This window comes from Mus caroli, chromosome 4 (genome assembly GCF_900094665.2).
Source record: "Mus caroli chromosome 4, CAROLI_EIJ_v1.1, whole genome shotgun sequence".
Classification (NCBI taxonomy): Eukaryota; Metazoa; Chordata; class Mammalia; order Rodentia; family Muridae; genus Mus; species Mus caroli.
Window position 1 is genome coordinate 56,396,527 of NC_034573.1, and position 15,995 is coordinate 56,412,521.

The 15,995-nt window shown below is 42.3% G+C and overlaps 2 protein-coding genes across 5 annotated transcripts in view; one reads left to right on the forward strand and one right to left on the reverse strand.

Moving 5' to 3' along the window:
• The window catches only part of Fkbp15 (FKBP prolyl isomerase 15), a 58,492-nt gene extending 44,846 nt beyond the window's left edge, over positions 1–13,646 (reverse strand). For 2 of the 4 annotated variants that reach the window (XM_029475932.1, XM_029475933.1), the window contains exons 1-2: positions 13,448–13,589; positions 5,517–5,632 (exon numbers count right to left, since the gene is read on the reverse strand). In XM_029475932.1, coding sequence (XP_029331792.1) covers positions 5,517–5,632; positions 13,448–13,500 — 169 coding nt within the window. In that variant the 5' untranslated portion in view covers positions 13,501–13,589. Of the gene's footprint in view, positions 1–5,516; positions 5,633–13,447 lie in introns of all 4 variants that reach the window. The other 2 variants (XM_021159210.2, XM_021159209.2) reach the window with 2 other exon arrangements.
• A 132-nt stretch (positions 13,647–13,778) lies between these two features.
• The window catches only part of Slc31a1 (solute carrier family 31 member 1), a 31,632-nt gene continuing 29,415 nt past the window's right edge, over positions 13,779–15,995 (forward strand). The window contains exon 1 of the mRNA XM_021159449.1: positions 13,779–13,921. The gene's annotated coding sequence lies outside the window, so the exon portion shown is untranslated. The remainder of the gene's footprint in view (positions 13,922–15,995) is intronic.

Sequence of the window (15,995 nt, forward strand, 5' to 3'; positions counted from 1 at the left end):
CTGTACCCATAAAACTTGACCAAACTGTTACCATATTGCAACATGAGATTTGGGGAGACCCCAATCTGTGTTCCTGGACCACAGTGGCTCATATTTGGCCTCAGAACAAACTCTTGTCCCCTTTGAAGTGATGACTATATTTTTGCATCAACACTCAATCACACTCATTGCCTATATCGATCAAGGGCTTTATATAATGTTTTAAAACAGCATATTAAGAGTAAATTGCAGCAGGTAGAGGTGGCGCACGCCTTTAATCCCAGCACTTGGGAGGCAGAGGCAGGTGGATTTCTGAGTTTGAGGCCAGCCTGGTCTACAGAGTGAGTTCCAGGACAGCCAGGGCTACACAGAGAAACCCTGTCTTGAAAAAAAAAAAAGAGTAAATTGCATTTTGATATTGTTTTGGTTTTTGTCTGTCTCTCTGTCTGTCTGTCTAATGGAGACAGGGTCGCCTTTATGTAGTCCAACCTAGCCTGGAACTTACAGTCTGCCTCATCTCCTGAGTGCTGGAACCACAGGCATTCACTACCATACCCAGTGCTAAACTCCCCAGATCCATGTCTAGATAGACAAGTAATGAGAGAACACTAAGGGAAACTCACTGAGCTTGCTTTCAAAACCTTCTTCTCTCTTATTTTTCTGTTTGAACACCTCCTCTCAATTTCAGAGTACAAGTACATTGTAGAAAGTCAGATAGACATGAAACCACAATGAAAACAGAAACCACCTAGAACCTTATCAACCAAAATTAAACATCAGGAAACTGAAGTGTTTGTTCTGAGTCCTTTCTCTGTACACATAAGCTCTGCAGTAGCTTTTTTAGTATTTTAAAACAAAATAAAGATTCAACTTGGCCTCTTCCACTTCCCCCTGACTACATTAGAAGTCTTCTCTATAGTCTCCCAAACAAACCTAAGCGGGCGGCTCACGGCTACTGCCTAAAATGCTGCCTCTTGACAGCTACACAAAACACTACTACGACTGACTCTAAGAATTTTCCTCATTTCTTAGTGTGCTACATTTCTTTGGGCAGATTCCAAATTTTCTCTGTTATACATAATGCTATGAAAAATATGTTTAAAACAAACATTTTGGAAGTGGGAGTTGACTCTTTTCTTAAAGTTTCTGATAAGAGAATTCTGAGATGAAGTAGCATAAATATCGACTTTGTCTTGGCTCTCCACTGCCCCAGAGAGCGTCCTTTGGGAATGCCTCAGCAATTTACACTCCTCCCATGAAGAGTACAGCTGGACTGCTCCACATCACCACCAAGGGAAAACTGTCTTTTTAAATCTTCACCGAGAAAGAGGACAACAGGAAAGGGGGAGTACCATGCCACTGCTGTTTTATGTGACCTTACTGATTACGGGGAAGTGGAAATTAAACATTTCCCAGGATCCAGAAACAGGATGCTAGCTTAGAAAGACTGTGAATGAGCTCTGAAAATGAAGGGACACTGTTATTTACTTATGTTCTGGGTGGTATGTTCTATGTTTTCTTACTGTGTTTAGAAAGCTATATGCAGTTAAGTTTAGTGTACACTTTCTGGCTGTATACAGTACTCTGATATATCTGAGTAAATCCTGATGAAGCAATCTACGGGAGTGGATGGAAAGGCCAGCGTTACATAATCTACATAATCTAGACAAGTGTGAAACCCAGAAAAAAAATGTCACTAGCTGGGGAGGCCAGTCCAGCATCCTCCTCAGGGCCAGGGCAGCTTCTTGCAGTCCTCTTGGGCTATAATCACCGCAGCTCATATCCTGGAAAGGAAAGGCTGCTTCTGCCAGGGACACTGGCAGAGCATGGCCATCATCATGTGACTCTCCTATTGGCTCAGGATTCCTCCTTCTCTCAAGTCAGCGTTATTCTCACTCTTGGACTTGGCATTCAAGAGGAAATCTTATAATGTGTAGTCTTGAAAAAAAATTTTTTTTGAGCAAAGTTTCTTCAACTTAGCCTCCTTGTTCAGGGGATGATTAGATATTTTTCTTATCTTCATTATTCATTAGTGAATTTATCTTGAGTCCTTTTTAATCTCTTCATTTAAAAAAAAAGGCTTTCTTCAATCAACCTACTGTATCTTTAAAGGTAAAATCTCTGATTATTTACTCCTGTGTGCCTTCTAGTTTCTCCTTCACTTGAAAAATAATTTTTCACAGGAAAAAAAATAAATCTACCTACTTTTATGAAGAAAAAGAAAACAAAAACCAGCAAGGACAACAACAAAACTGGACCTATATGATTGAAAGAGACAGCTGACTCCTACAAGTCATCCTCTGACCTCCAGACCTGAGTCATGGCATGCACATGCCTATATACATGCATATGACTACATGCATACACACAATCCATCAGTACACGGGGTGGGTCAAGACAGGGTTTCTCTGCATAGCTCTGGTTCTCCTGGTATACCAGGCTGGCCTCAAACTCACAGAGATCTTCCTGGCCATACCTCCCCACTGTTAGGATCAAAGGTGTTATGCCACTACACCCCAGGCAATCAATCCATTTTTTTTTAATTAGAAAAAAAAATCAAGCTATTTCATCAGATGAGCCTGGTATGGTTTGTTTTCCTCTACACTTCTATGGTCAGACACTTAAATCAGAGTCAGAATCGCACAGCCAAGGAAGAAAGGAGGGAAATACACAAGGAACACTTAGCCTGAAGGGCTGTGGCAGGGTACAATTTGATCTTGTTCCCACTTCCTAAATCCTTTGTAGTTTGCTGAGTAGTAAGAGTACAAGTGTCTTTTGAGAAATCTATTTGGCTCTTGCACAATGCTCCTCAGAATTTCCTGGAGTCTTTTGTGATTAGTCCCTTTAGTCATAACTGATTTATGCATTGTCAGGCATAGAGACATATGCTTGCAATCCCAGCCTGTGAGAGGCAGAGACAGGAGGATCTCAAGCTAGAGACCAGCCTGGTCTATGTGTTGAGCACAACAGAAAAAACCAAAATAGTTACTTATTTTAAATTCCATATCACCAAGGACAAAACCAACATTTTAAGCTGAAATTTTAAATCAAGAGAGATAAATAATACCTAAATCCCCAAATTTCATGTGGCTGTGTCTGGTGTCATGTGAGATGCCTCACACAGATCAGGTCTTATGGCCTATTTTCCTCTTTTACCAGGTAAGGAACTTCAAAATGGCCAATCTACTTTTCTGGATTTTGGATTCTTCAGCTCTTTTTTGTCTATATAAAGCCAAAGTCCTGTTCTCAATTCATCAGAATACCTCATTTTACTGAATGGTGTATGTCGATTTTAGGGCTGCAAATAAAAGCCAGTTAAGAAAGGTCTTAAAACTTTGCTGAAATTTTGTCTTTTGACATTGTTGCTGAGGTAACTCAGGGTGGGGCTCCTGAGGACAGAGCCAGCCACCAGAAAGACAAAGTAATTACAGGATTAGGGACTATAACTTTCAGCTACACTCACCAATTTTAGGAAAGATGGGCTAGAACAAGCTGTATAAAACTCTTAAAGCACAAAGTTTGAAGAGCTTCCAGGTTATAAAGCATAAAAGTGCTAGGGGGGTGGTCTTCCCAGAAAGAGGGTGGTGATAAACCCAGAGAAGGGAGTGGTGACTCATTACAGATGGGGTGGTGGTACAATCACCCAGAGAGGGCCCAGAAACTATGCATCCTTTCAACTTACTCAGCCATTCTCTCTTCATATGTTCACCTGGCTGTAGTTGTAACCTTATTGTATCTTTTCTATTACATAAACAAATATTTTTAAAAAAATATTTACACAATTATGGGGCTGGTGAGATGGTCAGTGGTTAAGAGCGCCGACTGCTCTTCCAAAGGTCCTGAGTTCAAATCCCAGCAACCACATGGTGGCTCATAACCATTCGTAACAAAATCTGATGCTCTCTCTTCTGGAGTGTCTGAAGACAGCTCCAGTGTACTTACATATAATAAATAAATAAATAAATAAATAAATAAATAAATAAATAAATAAATAAATTTTTTTTAAAAAAAAGCAATTACCCTGAGCTGTATGAGCAATTCCTGTCAACTAATTGAACCTAGGAAAGGATGTCATGGGACCCTTGGTCAGAATTACAAATGGCCTGACTAAAGATTGGTGTCTTAGGCAAAGACAATCTTGTAAGAGTAAACCCTCTATCTGAGGGATCTGACATTATGTCTAGGCAGATAACTTCAGAATTGACCTGGATCACAGGATACTCACATGGTGTCTGCTGCAGGACTGCTTAGTGCATAAGGAAAACCCTACACACCTCTCACACCACAGAAGCATGCAGCTCGGAGTCCAGGGAGATGAACACGAGTGTTTGTGTTTTCGCCCTACATGGCCATACATGAGGGATCTGCTTCAACTGCTCCTCAACGTCTTGCCAAGGATCCTCAGACTAGTCAGCCTCAGTCCTGGCACGTGAAAGGCCCTCTGCACTTTGATCTCCAAGTATTTGATATAATGTCCCTCACTACCTACTCTCCTCAGGGCTCTTCTATGACCAATCCCTTAGCCTCTTTGCCTTCTTACCTCAAAACAGCAAAGTGTGGAGGAAAGAATAAGTTGTAGATTCAGAGTTCAAATTTCAACTCTGCCATTACGGTTGACTGGGCTGATTCCTAAACTGCTCAAAGCCTCCAAAGTCTGGTCATGTCATCTGCTTTACAGGTTACTTCGAGAATGAAATGGCAATCCCTGGGGAGCACCTAAGACAGAGTAGGCACCTCAGAAGTGTCAGTCTCTCACTCTCCCCTTTCTGTCAGAAGATGCCATAACGATCCTGTGTCCTCCATGATGAGTGAACCAGATGCAACGATGAGTGCTTCAGGCAGTTTTGGAGACAAGGGGCAGAAGAATTTGCCTGCTACTGTGCTGTCATTTCCCAACTAAGGGCATCACCTAGCTGCTAGGAACCAGAACCTGAGGACTTCAACAGGCATTCACTACTGGGGGTAAGCTTAGGCTGACAGGCAGAGAACAGAGGACTTGGTATGCGCACTGTTAACTTTATGTGTTGTTGTAACCAAATAACTGACAGAAGCAACTTAAGGAAGGAAGGAAGGAAGGAAGGAAGGAAGGAAGGAAGGAAGGAAGGAAGGAAGGAAAGGGAAGGGAAGGGAAGGAGAGAGGGAGGGAGGGAAGAGGGAGGACTCATTCAGGTCCAGTTTAAGGACAGAGTCTACCATGGTAGGAAAGGCACTGCAGCAGGAGCATGAGGTGGCTGCTCATCTGCACCAAAGTCAGGAAGCAGAGAATCGGATGCTGCCGTTCTGCTCACTTTCTCCTCTTTACTCAGTGCTGCCTCCCAGCCCATGCATGGTGCCACCCACATTCGGAGTGGGTTTTCCCATCCAGTTAACCCAGCACAGAAACTCTTCACACATATACCCAGAGTTGGTCTCTTAGGTGATTCTAAATCTTATCAAATAAACAACTAATATTAACCATCATAGCATGTCACTTTCCAAAGACAGTTAGCCATTCCAACCAACCTATTAAGATACAGCCCTAATGCCTCTTAACTTACCTGCTGCTGCTGTTCCCTGGCCTTTCTTAGGTTGCTTTGGGGCTGTGTACTGGAAGAATTCATTTCCATGGCCCATAGTTGCTTGATCCAGTCCAAAAAGAGAAGCCAGCTTGGCTCTATTAAAGGAAAAGGAAAATAAAATGCCATTTGACATATCCTAAACTGCAATCACTCCAAACACTGCTGCCCATACTTAAGTATCTCGGACGGTGTACCTCCCCATTCAGTAAAAGTAGCAGCAGTTGAGGCTCTGAAATCAAGACTGTGTGTGATTTGACAGCAATGGCTGACCCAAGCTCTAGCTGATTGTTCTTCCTACAGAAAGATCCCTCAGATGCATTCACCACTCCCCAGATCACTGCCACTTCCTCAGTTTACGCTGCCCTCACCTCTGTCTAGTTGGACTACTGCAACAACCTCCTAACACTCCCTGCCTATGTCTTATGCAGTTCTTTATCTCCCCTGCCTGAACTCTACTGCAGTACTAGGGGACTGACTATACGGCCTAGAACATGCTAGGCAAGTGTTCTACCACTGAGCTATATTCACTACTACCACCCCTTCTTTGATACTTCACTTTACAGTGGAGTGTTGTTAAATTGCCCAGGCTGGCCTTGAACCCTCAATCCTCCTGTGTAGCTGGGATTACAAGGTTGTGCCACTAGACCCAATTCTTCATATCTACTTCTTATATACTCTACACACTGCATCTACATGATTATTCCTGATGACTCTTCAATATTAGTAAGATACAGACTTGGAACTTGGGCCACCAGGATGGTTTAGTATAAGTAAAGGTACTTGTCACCAATCCTGATCACATGTGCTCAATCTGTAGAAACCATGTGGTAAAAGCTGAGAAACAATTCCTACAGGTTACCCTTGACCTCCAAACTTATGCCATGACACACATGTATGCCTGTGCCCAAGCATCTACACATACATGCATAAGCACACACACGCATACGCACACACTAGAAATAAATAAATGTAAAAAAAATCTTTTGGGGGCCGGGCGTGGTGCTCACATCTTTAATCCTAACACTTGGGAGGCAGAGGCAGGTGGATTTCTGAGTTCGAGGCCAGCCAGGTCTACAGAGTGAGTTCCAGGACAGCGAGGGCCACAAACCCTGTCTTGAAAAAAAAAATCTTTTTTTAAAATCTAATCTCTGCAAGATGGTTTTAGAGGATCCTTCAAGATTTCAAAATCTCTCCTTACGCAACTTCATATTTGGACATTTCTTATCTCCATTTGTGTGCTACAGCTATTATAAGGAACTTTCAATTTCTTTTCTTTATAAAGATTTTTAAAGTCGTAATAATAATAATAATAATTAATATTATTATAATTATTATGTTTTTGTTTTTGAGTCAGGGTCTCACTATCTCACCATATAGCCCTAGCTGTCCTGGAAATCATGATTTAGACCAGGATGGCTTCAAACTTAGAGAAATGCCTGCCTCTGCCTCCCAAGTTCTCAGATTAAAGGTATGTGCCACCATGGCCAGCAATAATTTTTTTTCATGTGTATAGATGTTTTGCCGTTTATGTGTCTGTGTCACATGCATCCAGTGCCTGCAGAGGCCAGAAGAAGGCATCAGATTCCCTGGGACTTGTGTTAGAGGATTGTGTGAGCTGCCATGTGGGTTAGGAATCAAACCCAGATACTCTGGAAGCCAGTGCTTTTAACCTGTAGGCCATCTCCGTATCCCTTCAGTTTCTTATAGAAGGTAAGAATGTTTTGTGGGGAAGAGGGAGGCAAATGCTGGAGATTAAACTCAAAAGTCTCATGAAGGATGAACACAGACTGGATTATTAAGCCATATCTTCGCCAAGGTAAGATCTTTTTTAAATCCAGCCTTTAAAAATGCTATTCCTTCTGCTTGAGGCATACTTTCTGGCTGTTCTTTCTCGAAGCTTCCCTAATCTCAGTTAGATGTTTTCCTACAGCTTAAGAGAAGTTAGACACTAGGTAAACACAGGTGAACAAGACTGCATTATTTTTACAGAAGTTTATAAACAAATGAATCGGTTATCTATTAAGTAATGTTTAGTCACAAAGTATGAGCTATCCAAAAGGGCAACAGTTATATGGCAGTGTACCCTAACAACTAATTCCTGAGCTGCTTTTCCTGAATTACTTACCCAGCCTGTTAAATTCTATTCTAACAACACAAATCAACGAGAAAATATTGAACTCTGCATCCCGCCTGGCACTGCCTCTTCTCCAGAGTTACTCTCGGTTTGGGTGTACAACTCTGAAGCTTCACAACAATTCAATTCCTCTGACTTTTTTAAAAAGGTAATTTATGTGCGTATAGAAATATAAGTTAGTATTTCATGAAATACATTCAATGTGATTGGACGGTGGATGCCGCACAGGAGGAACTGCAGTGGGCAAGTAAGCTTCCTGGAGATGGTCTGCCATTTTGCACAGCCTCAGTGAATGTACCTGGAGAGGCATAGCCCAGGGGCATAGCTCCAGATTCCTTCTTGCTGCTGCTGTGCCTTCTCGTTTTGTCATTGCTGTGTTCCTCATATATCTAGCATGGTGTGGTGGGGCGGGGGAGACCCTCACTGCCTACCGTCTGGTATGACTGTTTCTTGGGAGACAGACCACTCTATTGGACAATTTTCCTGCAGATCAATACAAAGATGAACTTTCATAAAATAATAGTTTTGATGAACTAGTGACTTTACAGAATTCTTGTTTTGATTTAAATAGTTTTAGGAAGTTAGGAGTAGTTGATAGGAAGTTTAAGGAGATGGCTTAAGTTGTTTTCCCAAACAGATCTAATAAGGTTAGAATAAGAGTAGCGTGTGCCCCCTCCTTGCAGAGTAGTGAGGGCTGCATGGGTTAGAAAAAGAGCACAGTGAATTTTCATGAATTACAAGCATGTAATTGTACTTGGAAGGGAAGAATAGGCTTGGAACAAGTTAATAATCAAAGAAGACATTCATTCTAGGTTGGGTCTGAATTCCTGGATCATGTGATCTAGGGATGTGGCCACAGGTTTCAGTGTACATCATGAAAAGACAGAGTTATGAATAAAGAGTAAATAATTCTCCTGTGAGTATAAGACTAGAAAATACATAACAAGTTTAGCTGAACAAAACTTCAAAAATAAGACCAAGATAATCTGGAGTTTTTTTGTTTTGTTTGTTTGTTTGTTTATTTGTTTGTTTCGGTAAATACAAATTGTCCTCAGCTAAGCATAGGAAAAAACTTGCTACTACAGACTGGCTTGCTTAAACCTTGTTAATCAGTGACAAAAGAATTACAGCTTTAGGGTAAAAAAAAAAATCCATCTTCATGATGAACTTGTAGAAAGAAAGATGGATGGAAAATGTTTAGTTAGGTATGAGTTTCAAAAGAACAATACATAATCGATAATCCTGTTGTAATTTCCTTATGTGTAATAATTTCAATCTGTCCTTGAAGAATATGTTCTTGTGATGACGATTTTTGGAGAATATGCAACTTGTAGCTACGAGGTAATCTTTTTTTACATAAAGAAATTTTTGTCTTAGGTGGTATAAAAAGGCTAAGAGAAAAAACTAAAGTTGTTAGAGCTTGCTTGATCTACCAAACGTGTGTGTGTGTGTGTGTGTGTGTGTAGTTGGTTGGAGCTTTGTTCCATCCACTATATATGTATATGTATATGTATATGTATATGTATATGTATATGTATATGTATATGTATATGTATATGTGTGTGTATATATATATGTGTGTGTGTGTGTATATATATATATATATATATATATATATATATATATATATGAAAGGTGGTTAGAACTTGTGGAAACTTCCTTCATCCACCGTGTGTGTGTGTGTGTGTGTGTGTGTGTGTGTGTGTGTTCCCTCATCCTTTCCCCCAATCACACTTTGTTCCCTCAGAGAAGTCTTCTAAGTGATCAGTCGCTGACTCTACCCCTGTCTCAGTTTACTCTGGATGTTGAAGCTGGCCTTTAACAGTTTGACGCTATTATTTTCTTAAGGAATCTAGTATGCTTCCTTCAAGTGTCCTATAAATGGGGCCACAGATACTTTAAAGACAAAGCGGTTTAGAAGACAATGCAAGGGTAACACCTGAGTGAGAGTAATGCTGATTTAATTAAGACATTAGCACATGCTAAAAGAACATGGAGGAAACTGAGATTTTCTTTACTTTTGGCCATTATGACCTAAAGACTCCCTCCCCTTTCCTTCTTTTTTAAGACAGTGTCTGACTATGCAGCCCTAGCTTCCCCAGAACTCCATATGTAGACCAAGCTAGACTTGAACCACAGAAATCTACTTTCCTTTGCCTGCTGTGGGCTGAGATTAAAGGCCTGTGCTATACACCTGGCTAAAGGAGTAAAATTCTGGAAGAGTTGAGCAATATCTTTAACAGTAGTGAAAAACTGTTCAATCTTACATACACTTTAAATTTTTAGAAACTTATCACTAGTTCTTATGTATGATGTATACATGTTGTGCCATGTGTGTCTGAGGGGTCAGAGGGCAACTCTGTGGAGTCGGTTCCATTCTTCTATCCTCATGTGGTTTATGGGACTTGAACTTAGGTTGTCAAGGCTTTATCCACTAAGTCATTTTGCTGGCCCAAAGCTTAAATCTAGATAAGGAATAATTGCTTACACACAAATAATTGGTAATAAAAAAAGAAAGTCAGGTGGGAGTGCTGCTCAGAAGATCACTGGTAGAATACTTGAGCCCAGGAATTTAAGAACTTCCAGGGCAACATAGTAAGATGTGCTCTCAAAATAAATCCTTGTGGGAGCTGGAGATAGGGCTCAGATGTTAAGAGCACCTTTTGCTGCTATAGAAGGTTTGGGTTCAGTTCCCAGCACCAAAGTGGTGGTTCGTAACATTCTGTAACTCCAGTTCCAGGCGATCTGATGCCCTGTGCACATACTTTTACACATTAACAGTAAATATATAAATTTTTAAGAGCTTTGTGATTATGTTTATTATTGTTGGATTGATTTTATTCTACTGCTTAAATAAAGTGTCTTAGGCATAGGAACTATATCTCACTCCTCTCTGTATTACCTGAAGTCAAATATGAAATACTTAGTAGACATTTGCCTATTTCTTCATTTCAAAGTCATAATATAATGGTGGGAAAAGGGCTAAGAAAGAAGGAGAAGGCATGTCTTTTGATTACTACTTTTAGGTTAACCATTGACTTTAAGGTTGGAGAACTTGGCCATGCCTGGTGGCTCATGCCTTTAGTCTCAGCACTCAGGAGGAAGAAGCAGGCAGATTTCTGAGTCAGAGGTCAGTCTAGTATACATTGTGAGTACCAGGACAACCAGAGCTACACAGTAAGATCATGTCTCAAAAGAGGCCCAGGAACTTGAACAGCAGATTATCAGTCACTGAAAACAGCCATCCTAGACTTTAGGATACTTCAGTTAGCCCTCAATAGCCTGAGTAGGAACAAGAAAGTCAGAAGGTTAAGTCAAACTTAGGGAAGCAGTTTTAAAGTAAACCACATTTATAAAAGGGGAACTGGAAAGAGCTGCAGTGTTCACTGTCAGATGTTCTACTTCCTTATCAAAACCAATGGAGGAACAGACAAATCAGAGAATGCCCACAAAACTTTCTCTGGTCTTCTTCTTTTCTTCGTTTTATTTTATGTGTTAGTGTTTTGTCTGCATGTATGTCTAAACACCATTTGCATGCCTGGTACCCCAAAAAGCCAGAAGATGGTCTTGGATTTCCAGGGACTGGAGTTACAGACTGTTGTGAGCCACCATGTGGATGCTGGGAATCAAATCCAATTCCTCCAGTGCTCTCAACCACTAAGCTACCTCTCCAACTCATTTTTCCTAGTCTTACTCTTAAGTTTGATTCTGTTTTCCTAGCTACTACCGGGAACAAAGTTTATTTTTCCCTAGCTACTACAGGGGAAAAAATTTATCTGTGTGTAGCTTTCTCTGTTGAGTCTTTTATCATCAAATTGTCTGTTTTCTATGCCTAGGACCCACAGTCATATGTGTAAAGTATCTTCATTTCTTAGTTAAGCCTTCCTGGGAAAGGAGATTGAGACAGGAAGAATTTATCTTGGGTCAGGAATCAGGAGAAGAGCACATGACTGTCACTGTCTGCCTCATCAGCAGCAGATTCTTTGATGCATGAAAGTTGGAAGCCTTAAAATACCTTCATAAACTTTCTTCAAATATGCTCACATACTAAAGATTATGAAATTAAAATATACCTCGAGACTGGGTGTGATGGCACATGCTTTTTTAATCCCATCATTCAGCAGGAAGACAGGCAGATCCCTGTGAGTTTAAGGTCAGCTTGGTCTATATAAAGAATTCTAGCCAGGGTTTCATAGTGAAACCATGTCCCAAATAAATAAAGAAACCTTGAAGATATTCAAAAGGCCCCATACACAGGCATACATAAAACAGGCTGTAGCTGAATGTCTAGCCAACAGCAGCAGAGGCTGTAAATGTTTTGGGTAACATCGGAAAGAAAGGATACAATGCCCAGTCAACTCAAAAGTAATGGAGCAACTAAATGAATTCAAAGTGGGGCTAAGTGGCTGCAGGCATTCCCAGGGGTCCCAGGAGAATGTGCTGGTCAGAGGGAAATGCAGAGCCACTCACTGGGTGTCAAAAGATCTTAAATACTGAAGACCAAATAAGAGGGGCTGGAGATATGAACTCATGGGTAAAGTGCTTATTGTACTGAGTTCAGATCCCCATCGACCACAAAAAAAAAAAAAAAAAAAAAAAGACAAGTGTGGTGATGGGTGGATACTGGAAGTTTGCTGGACAACCAGTCTAGTCAAAATGGAAAACTCAGGTTCAGTGAGAAAACTTGTCTCAAAAACTAAAGTGGAAGTCTACAGAGAAGGACCCCTGATACTGAACCTCTGTCCTCAACAAAGATGTTCACAACATGCATACATGCATACATCTCACACACGCACACACAATCAAAAGAAAGCCAGTCATTTTATGGTCACTCCTGTATTGACTGCCCAGTATTCTAGAAGATTAATCATTATTGGTAGGATGGTGTGTCAGTCATTCTTAAATAGGTTCATCACTATGCACAAATCTTGTAAAGCAGACGTTCAAAGAAGGGCTGTGCAAAGATGTGAGCTTTGCAGTTAACAAGTCTGAAGGGAGACATGAGGTCCACTAGGACAACTCAAGGGAAAACACTGAGCTAATTATTAAAAGGGGGGGTGGGGGTGGATCTAGCCTGCCGTTAAAGACTTCTCTCCCAAGATGGCATATATGATGTTTGAAAGCAGAAGAAAACGAATACTCTTTCCCCTTGGCGTTACACCTTAGGGCTTAAAAAGCATAATTTCGCAGGCACTTCGTGAGCAATCAATGTGCACCCGGAGTTACTGTTCTGAGACCTAGACAGAAATGAGCAACCATAAGCAGTTCAGTCAGGGCGTAGATTTCAGTAGGTTCCATGTGCTAAGGCTCGTGGAAATATGGAAGATAAAACAGACTATTCCGCCCGGGACTGTGAGAGCAAAGAATCACCAAAAAGGTAACCTCTGAAGTAGGCTTTGAAGGATGCCAGAGATGGCCCACCAGGTCCTGGTTCAAAGTGTCACCATCCTGTTCACGGGGAAAGAGAAAGTCTCTTGAGTTTACGAGCTGACTCCTATATAAACTCCGAGGCAAGCAGTCTCCCCAGCAATCCTCTCCATTTCACTGGAGAAACTGTGATTCACAAAGCAAAAGGGTGTCAAGGGAGGTACCAGATCCTGAACCCAGACTGGCCGAGGTGACACCGCTACTCAGAATGCGAAGGCTGAGCGGTGGAACGCGCCGAGGGTCTGTCTAGACCCGGAAGTTGGGAAGAGGCCTGAGAAGAGCCCGACCCCTGCAGCCACCGCGCCAGTCTCTCAGCCCAGCGCTCGGGCCCCGTTTCTCAATCACTCACCCGCCGCTTGGCGAGAGGAAGTCGGTGTCATCCTCGTCTCCGGCACCGAACATCACGTCGGCTTTCGCCCAGCTGAAGGGAGGAGGAAGTTGGATGTTCCCAGGGCTTGTCACCGCCAGTAACGTAAAACGCCGTGGCGGCGAGCTGCTTTCCGGCAGGACAAACTCTCTCAGGGTAGTGAGGCCCAGAGGAGACCCAGCGGTGGAGGAGGTGGAGCAAAGGCAAATGAGGAGGTGAGCTCCCAGTGACGCAAGGCCTCACCAGCCCTCCGAGGAGGTGGAGTTCCTAGGTTCTGAGCGGTGATTGGTGGGATCACCCAGGGGGCGGGTCCAGGGCGGGAATCCGCGGCCTTTACTGCGGTCGTGGGACACGTCGAGCCGGGCAGTAGTGGCGGGGGCTTGGTAGAAGTCTGTACCGGGCTAGGGGATCCAGTTCTGAGAGGAAGACTAAGGCGGCGGGGCTTACCCTGTGAAGGTAAGGTCACTCCCCTCCCTTTCCCAAACCCGGCGTGTTCGCTCTCCTTTTCCCTCCCGAACCCTGGACCCCCCGCAGCTCCCTTAAGCTGGGCGGAAGGAGAAAGAGCCCCGGACTAGAAGTCATGGGATCTCAGCCGTACAGTGGCAGGGATCCTACAGCGACATTGCTGTTATGACCTTAGGGCAGGGTGCTCGGTGCCTCAGTTTCCCCATCTACGCAAAGGACTGCGTGTCCAGTGTCTCCATATGCGCTTTGCCAAGGTTTTAAATCTTGAAATCATCGAGTCCGATCCGGGTCTCTTCGTAATAAACTGATTTGCAGGCAAGAAAACAGGAGAACTAGCCACTTGGGTGATTAGTCCCAGGTCACACAGAGTAAAGAGCAGACCTGGTCCTTTGTATCAGGGTTTAGAGAGCTGATGAGTGAGGAAGCCTGGCCCTTAACTAGACTGTGTGGCATAGGACTTGGGAAAGGACCCTGTTTCTAAAGTCCAGATAAGAGAGGTCCAGAAGAGCTGGGATATTCGGGAGGGTGGATGATGGACGGGACTTTGAAGGTAGAAAGTCCTCAGCCCAGTTTTGCTGAGCTGAGTTTTGCTGCCAAGGTTTTAAGTCAACATTGGTTGTCGCTGACTTCTCTGCCTCCAGTTTTCGCCCTCTCTGTTGCGTGTCTTTCTTCTGTACTTCTCTGGTTAGCCTGGGTTTTGGTGTGTGTGTGTGTGTGTGTTTTTTTTTTTTTTTTTTTTTTAACGATCTTGCTTAGCCACGCTGTGGCTAAGCAGATAGTGTGTCCCAGTGTAGCGTCCATTTCCACAGTTCTCATTGGAGTTCTTTCTGTTTTTCTTCCCAGTCAGGTTGGTCCTGTAAGTGTCCCTTTCCGGAATGCTTTAGTCTCTTCTGATGATACTAAAGAGACTGGAAGCTCTCTCCCAGAGAACTTTGTACCTCTTGGCACTTCCCCTGTGGGACTTTTTATTACAGTTTTTGAACTACTAACTTGTAAGTCTTCTTGCCCACAGTGGATTCTCATTAATTTTTTATTAGATTGAATAATATAACTTAGCTTTGTTCCCTTGTTCCTTAATTTACTCTCGGTTTTTTTTCCCCCCGTGCGACCCAAAGAACCCAGCAGTGGCTCTTGTCTTTTATAGGTAGCTTCCAGAAAGATAAAAATGCTGTACTGGCTGTGAACTGTCTGGGTTGCTTGGTCTCTTTTGTTCATTGAAGGTGACTGTACTATTGTCTAAAACTCCAGGGGAGGGGGAAGGGGAAATAGTGTAGTTAGAAATATTATATGTTACTTACAATTTTTGTGAGTAAATTATTCCTGTTTATCTGAGGATAAGGCTGCTGGCCTGCTTCCTGTGTTTATTTTACAGATTAAGATGGTTAAAACAGTGAAATCTGACTGTTAAAGCAGTGATAAACTGGAATCTGGGCGGTAGGATTGGAGCCTGTAGCAGTAGCTCTGTCTAACTTGTGAAATTGAGTGGGTAGGGATGAATGGATAAGTTCTAACCCTGCCCTAGGCCTCATCACTCCAGCACTAAAATATTCCAGGAATGCTTTCTTTATTTTTCTTTTCTTTTTTTAATTTTTATTTATTTAATTATTTATTTATTTATTTTTGAGATGATCTATTTATATAGCTCTGGCTGTCCTAAAACTCATTATGTAGACCAGGCTATCCTTGAATCTCACAGAATTACACCTGCCTATGCCTCTCCAGTGCTGGGATTAAAGACTATATCACTGTACTGGATTTTAGCAATTTTTTTTTTTTTTTTAAACAGAGAGCAAAACCCAAGAGAGCTCTTTCCCTGCATTCTGTGGGGAGGTGCCTCTCTGGTGGGTGTTTGAAATGTACAAGGTGTACAAGAAAACAGGAGAACTAGCCACTTGGGTGATTAGTCCGAGGTCACACAGAGGAAAGGGCAGACCTGGTCCTTTGTATCAGGGTTTAGAGAGCTGATGAGTGAGGAAGCCTGGCCCTTAACTAGACTGTGTGGCATAGAACTTGGGAAAGGACCCTGTTTCTTTCTTTCTTTCTTTCTTTCTTTCTTTCTTTCTTT